A 6,523-nucleotide genomic window follows, 5' to 3' on the forward strand; every position below is an offset into this window, starting at 1 on the left:
TTTAACGCTTGGTGTGAATTTTTTGATTTCCCCGAGATATTTAGGATTAACAACCTCATAAAACATGACAACATTGTTTTTGAGCAATTAGGAGTTAAAAACATCTATTTTATTTAAAAAAAAACAAAAAAAAAAAACATAAAACTTAAAATAGTACCCCTATCAGTTTCAAACATCAGAATAAAGGCACGCTGTATGTATAACATTTTTTATAAATATAAATTTAGAAGCGGTATTGAGGTCACCACTTGAGTAAGTAGTCGGTGCTTTTCTAATAAAAATCAACTGTAAATAAAAAAATTTTAAAAATCAAGTTTAAAGTAGATCTGTAGATTAGAAGCTGATTCTTGACTCATAATGCTGTATTTTAATCTATATGTGACAACATCAATCTGCTGAAACTGTTCTGGCTTTTGGTTTTGGTGCCTCCCCAGGATTTTCAGTGGCCCCCACACGGCCACCCCATTTAAGCATTTCTGACGGCGCCCACTGATCCTAAGATGACCTGCAACTTCTACTTGAAAGGCAGCGAGAGATTTGCTTTCTTCCAGTACAGGCTAGGCCTTTATTTTTTGCTGACTTTTCTCACTATAAACTGTTAGAAATTCTTTAATTTCAATAATATTCATGTTAAAGGGGCTACAACCTCTTAAATGTCATCAATTTTTGCACCATTGTTTTTAAAGCGACTCAGAGACATTATTTGCAACTTGCATGAAGAATCCTTGTACAGTATACGAAAGCCTCGCAGACTTAAAAAAACATGTTTCTGCTCTTAAATAACCACAGCAATTTAAAGATTTAATCCAAATCTCACTGTAATCTGGACGAATTGTTGACTTTGCGTTGTAATTGGTATGAAGGTGATAATGCAACACACAAAACATGCAGTATAAATAGATTTTCTGACTGAAGCGTTCATGTGGTTTGCAGGTGACAGGCACTTTAGAGGAGAGTGAAAACACACACAACCCCCACAGCCTGAGGCTAACCTTATTACGGGTAGCATCGATCTGCCGTAGACGCACACCACCGGATGTTTGTACAGTTCACGTGTGTGAGAAAGAGGTTCATCACAACTGTTGTGCGGAGACAACTGCAAAATCGTGCACGATACAGTGAAAATTATTAAAATGTAATTAAGCGGACAAAACTAAAACAGGAATGAATGCAATAAAGTAAAAAAAAAAACCCTCAATATTGGAGTTCACTGATTATTCTTACGAGAGCTGTATTTGCATTCAGCTGAAATATATGTGCCGAACTCCATTTGAATAATAGGATAAGATAAAACTTTATTGATCATGCAAGAAATTGTTGTGCCAGAGTTTCAATGCAAAGGAACATACACAAGATATAATGGTATCTATAGAAGACTTGGGCAACTTAAGGCCTGAGATCTTGGACAATCTCCATCAGGCCCCAATGTCCTTAGTTCCAAATTCAAAAAGCGTTCATTACAAAAACTTTGTTCCAAAGAAATCAACTTTTTTTTTTTTTTAATAGATTGATTAAAAAAAAAAAAAAAACCTGCAGACTTAAGGAAATTTAAATTAAACATCCTACGCAAAACTTTTTTTTTTAATAATTGTGTTACCAGGACTAGATTGAACCTTAAAGACTTAGAAACATAAATACATGTTTGTTTTGCATATTTCCACTAACATGTATAAAATGGGGCAGCACGGTGGCGCAACTGGTAGAGCTGCTGCCTCTCAGCGAGAAGGATCCCGGTCCAGGGGCCTTTCTTGGTGGAGTTTGCATGTTCTCTCTGTGCATGCGTAGGTTTTTTCTGGGTACTCCTGTTTCCTCCCACAGACCAAAAACATGCATGTTAGGCTGATTGGTAACTCTAAATTGTCCCTAGGTGTGAGTGAGAGACTGAACGGTTGTTTGTCTCTATGTGGCCCAGTGATGCTGTTCAGGGTGTCCCTCGCCCCTCGCACAATGATTGCTGGACATGGGCACCGGCGACCCCCATGACCCAAAATGGAAGAAGCGGGTAAAAGATAAATGATGGATGTATAACATGTTGTCACAAGAGGCAGTTTGCAGAATAAGATAAGATAGAACTTCATTGATCCCACAGGAAATTGTTGTGCCAGAGTTTCAGTACAAAGGAACATATACTAGGAATCGCAAGATATAAAAAAAATAACACAGAATTTAAAAAAATAACAGAGAATATAAAAAATATTTTAAAACATACCAACAATTATGTTCTAAACAGGTCAGGTGCAGACAGAAACAAAGAGTTTATTGTAATACAGGATTCATTTTATTGTTCTATATGCAGAAAGGGGGAGAAGTTGAAAAGTATGTCTTATATTCCTTGCGGATATCGGAAAGATGTTTTTATAAAGCACTCTAACTATGCTACAACAAGAAAAAGCCTGAAAAAGGTATGTGTCACACAGAAAATTTTCCAGTTCTCTACACGGCCTTTGGACTGATTTAAACGTCTTGATGTGGCCCTTCAGAAAAATATGCTGCCCACCTCTAATCTATAGTACAATAGTTTACAAGATTTTTTATTAACATTATTTAGACAGAACATCAGGCTGTTTCCTCATTATGGTCGAGCTGCAGACACCTGTAAGCTGAGCCTCTTCCCGCCCAAAATGCAGCTATTATTGTTGTCAGGAAACAGATGTGAGTTCACACACTGGAAAGAAGGTCTGTTTGTGACTGTGGTCTTATGTGTCTGCACGGTATGGCTGTGTGTGTGTGTGTGTGTGTGTGTGTGTGTGTGTGTGTGGGCGGTGGGTTTCGGAAAATGTGACTTGACATTTCTTACACTTTCTCTCCCTCTGACTTCAGGTTAAATGCACACACGTTAATGCAGGCAGTGCATGTGAGCGTTGATGTGTGACTGAGAGATGACCTTGGTCCGCTGAGGTGGAGACCAGAACGCTGGATGGGAAGTGGTTACGTACAGTCTGGCGTTTGATCAGCTCCTCCAAGTTGAAACAAGGCCCATTGCAGACAAGTTGAGCGCGCAGAGACACCAGCGCTGTGAGAGTAAGGCTCATATGAATCACTCGAAACGTCCGGGCACCACACAATCACTGGAGGAATTAAGAGAAATTTGTTCCAGATGATGTATAGCACATAGACTGTGTTAGTGACACGCTCGTACAGACGAGCTCCAAAAACAGCCACCCTGGGAAACGGTGAATTCCCCAAACCACAGAGTGCACAAGAGGGTGAGGGGAGTCATGGGAAAGCAGGATGCCTGCATGCAGTACCACCGAGACCAGACAGAGCTAAAGGAAACACGGAAACAAATCAAAGCCCCGCCTGATCTGGCACCGGCTCATGCCGACATCTGATGGTTCAAAGGCCTACGGGTCAGATTTACACACAAGCTGCGGTCGGTTGGCCGGCCGGCCGGTCCGGTTGACATGCAGGGTGAGGAAAGTCGACTGCAGCTCTGCTACCAGACCGACACAGTTTAGGGAAAACCCAGAAGTGTCTGGGAATGGCTGTGGCTCCACCGTATTTTGGGGGGCCCAGAGGACATGGGGGAGCCCAGCTAGGTGGAAATGTTTACTAACAGGAGGGATGAGTTGCAGAGACTAAATCAAGGTGAGGTGGTGTCCGAAAGCTTTCACTGCAAGTGATCTAGGAAGAGGATGTGAAGCCAGGGGTTGGATATGGAGGATTGTGTAAAATTCAAACTCCAAAACAACTCGAGTACCTGCCCATCAAACCATTCTTTGACATTTAGCCTCCCAGATTAGTCTTTAAAATCTATGTTGCATATGTACCCTTCAAATAAAACTCCTTTATTACAGCCCACCAAAGAATAGATTGAGGCAACATTTTAGATCTTTTGAAGTTGTCATATAGGAATGTTAGAAACAATATCTTACCTGCTGTAGAAAGCTCCTTAAACAACCTCAGTTTAGAGAAATAATACTTAATAGTGACCACACAAACAAGCTGATGACGGGGGTTTAAACAAACATTAATTTATAAATCTTACACTGCCATCAGATTCAGATTGTAGGCACTTAAATAGAATTATATAGCAGCAGCAGCAGCAGCTTGCTGTAGCACTTCCAGTGCAGCTTGAGACACAGTTCAGGCAAGAAAATCATAATATATCTGCTGGAATGACCATGTAATTGTTAGTTAGCAAAATTCAATTCAGTTTATTTATATAGCACCAAGTCACAACAGAAGTCGTCTCACACTGAACAGAAACATTCACATGCACAAAAATCAGATAATAACAATATTTATCTGAGGAGCAGATTGCTTCGAGTTTACATTTTGTCACAGTCTCCCGTCCTAAGCAAGCACAGATGCAACAGTGGAAAGGAAAAACTCCCTCATGAGGAAGAAACCTCCAGCAGAACCAGGCTCAGGACAAGAGGCCATCTGCTTCGACTGGCTGGAATTGAGAGGACAGGAAGGAGGAACAGATACACAATGGCAGGTCCAGGATGGAGGCAATCAGGTTTTCTCAAGGAGGAAAGACAAAAAGACAGAAAGGACATGTAAAGAAAGAATAATTACAAATACAAACTATTAATTTGTATGCATTTGAGATTTGAGACACACAGATTTTTAAAGTGGCTTTAAGAATCTGTTGGACTCCTGGCAAGGACCAATGCAGACATGTTCCTGTTTTTAGTTTTCTACGTTCGCCTTATAATCTAGCTGTTTTAGTTACTCTTTTTGCCATCTTATTTGTAAAAAAAAAAAAAAATCTGTATGCCTTTTTTATATTGTTGTCGCTGTTGTCCATTGTTGTCATTATTCTTTGTTGAAATCACGTCGCTCTTGTAAATGAGTCCTCGAGGCTCAATGGGATTGACCTGTCTAAATAAAGGTTGAATGAATTTGTGTTCATTTGATGAAATGAGGTCAATTTGTCCTCCAGTAGTCTCAGGTTATAGCAGCATAAGATAAGGAACAGGTCAGAAAACCAAGCCATCTAACTATAGGATTTAACAAAAAGGAAAGTCTTAAGACCAGTCTTAAAACTGGACAATGTGTCAGCCTCATGGACAGAAACTGGAAGTTGGTTCCACAAGAGAGGAGCCTGATAACTGAAAGATCTTCCTCCTGTTCTATGCTTGGAAACTCTAGGAACAGCAAGTAAACCTGCAGTCTGAGAGGGAAGTGCTTTGTGTGTAACGATAAGATCTCCAATATAAGATGGAGCTAGGTTGTTGAGAGCTTTGTAGGTTAGAAGTAAGATTTTGAATTCAATTCTGAATTTGACAGGGAGCCAATGGAGAGAAGCTAAAACTGGAGAGAGATGATCTCTCCCACTAACTCCAGTTAAGACTCCGGCTGCAGCGTTTTGGATCAACTGAAAACTTTTTAAAGAAGCATTTGGACACCCAGATAACAAACCATTGCAATAGTCCAGTCTAGATGTGATAAATGCATTAAGAAGTGGTGTAAAAGTTTTTAAAATGGTGTTTTGAGATTTGAATTGTTTTAAGACGGCAGCAATCCACTACGGTCACATTGGCACTGCTCAGATCAGCCGTTAGCTCATCAATCCAGCCCAAATTAAGCTAATTCTATAGTACAATGTGGACTGTTCATAACTTTTCAGAACTTCATTTAAAAAGGTCCTGAATTAACACTTTAAGAATATAGTTTTTTTTTTTTAAATAGCATCATTTTAACTTTTAGTTATTTATTTTTTGTTTTTAAAAAGCAGGAAAACAATTAAAACCACAATCGAACTCCTGATTGTGTTGAAGTAACGGCATCATCCTCTGATTCACGACCCCCCACCCCCACCCTTCAAACTGACTTTGAAAAATGTTTCTGTCCAATCAGAAGCTGCCTTTATTCACGCAGGATGTTTATGTTTAGAGGTATAGGTTCTCAGTTCCCTCCCTTTAACCCCCTCTAACACACACACACACACACACACACTTTCACTCTTTCTCATTTACCTCCATTTAATCCCCACGCCTGACGAGTGACGAAACACGTCTTTTGAAATGGTCACAAAGTTAGACAGGTGAGCAGCATTCTGTTGATTCGTGGAATCTTTTATCTTTGTTTGTCCTTCAGCTGCATATGCAAATTGTAGAGTTAAAAAAAGAATCAGAAAGTGATTTTTTTTATTTTTTATTATTTAGCTTTTACTAGGCTCCGATTCTATAATATAGTGCGGTCAAAGTTTCAGTATTAATAACTGCTGAAAAACTGTCTTGGTTTCGCTAAAAATGTGAAACTGAGACGGAGAAAAAGGGGTTTGTTAATGAATGTAAGAAGCCGCCTCACTGCCCAGTACTCAAGTTCAGTTAACCACAGACTTTACATGCATTTCTCATTGTAACTTGTCAGTTTAATCTAGTCTCTATTTGAACAATGTGAGCAGATGTTATTGTTGTTAAGATTAATAATTATGCCTAATGCCAGTTAATCTGAATTGAAAAATAATGCTGCCCTAAAAAAGTCAAATCTGAAAAGTATTCTGTTAGTATGCTGCATCATGCACAGTTTGAACACCACACACACACACACACACACATATGATAATATA

At 39.3% G+C, this 6,523-nt stretch overlaps 1 protein-coding gene across 1 annotated transcript in view; it reads left to right on the forward strand.

Moving 5' to 3' along the window:
- Positions 1–5,975: 5,975 nt before the first annotated feature.
- aicda (activation-induced cytidine deaminase) overlaps positions 5,976–6,523 on the forward strand; it is a 3,603-nt gene continuing 3,055 nt past the window's right edge. Inside the window, exon 1 of the mRNA XM_037676869.1 lies at positions 5,976–5,995. Within this exon, the coding sequence (XP_037532797.1) occupies positions 5,976–5,995 (20 nt within the window). The remainder of the gene's footprint in view (positions 5,996–6,523) is intronic.

The sequence above is a fragment of the Nematolebias whitei genome, chromosome 5 (genome assembly GCF_014905685.2).
Source record: "Nematolebias whitei isolate Nwh7 chromosome 5, NemWhi1, whole genome shotgun sequence".
In the NCBI taxonomy this organism is placed as follows: Eukaryota; Metazoa; Chordata; class Actinopteri; order Cyprinodontiformes; family Rivulidae; genus Nematolebias; species Nematolebias whitei.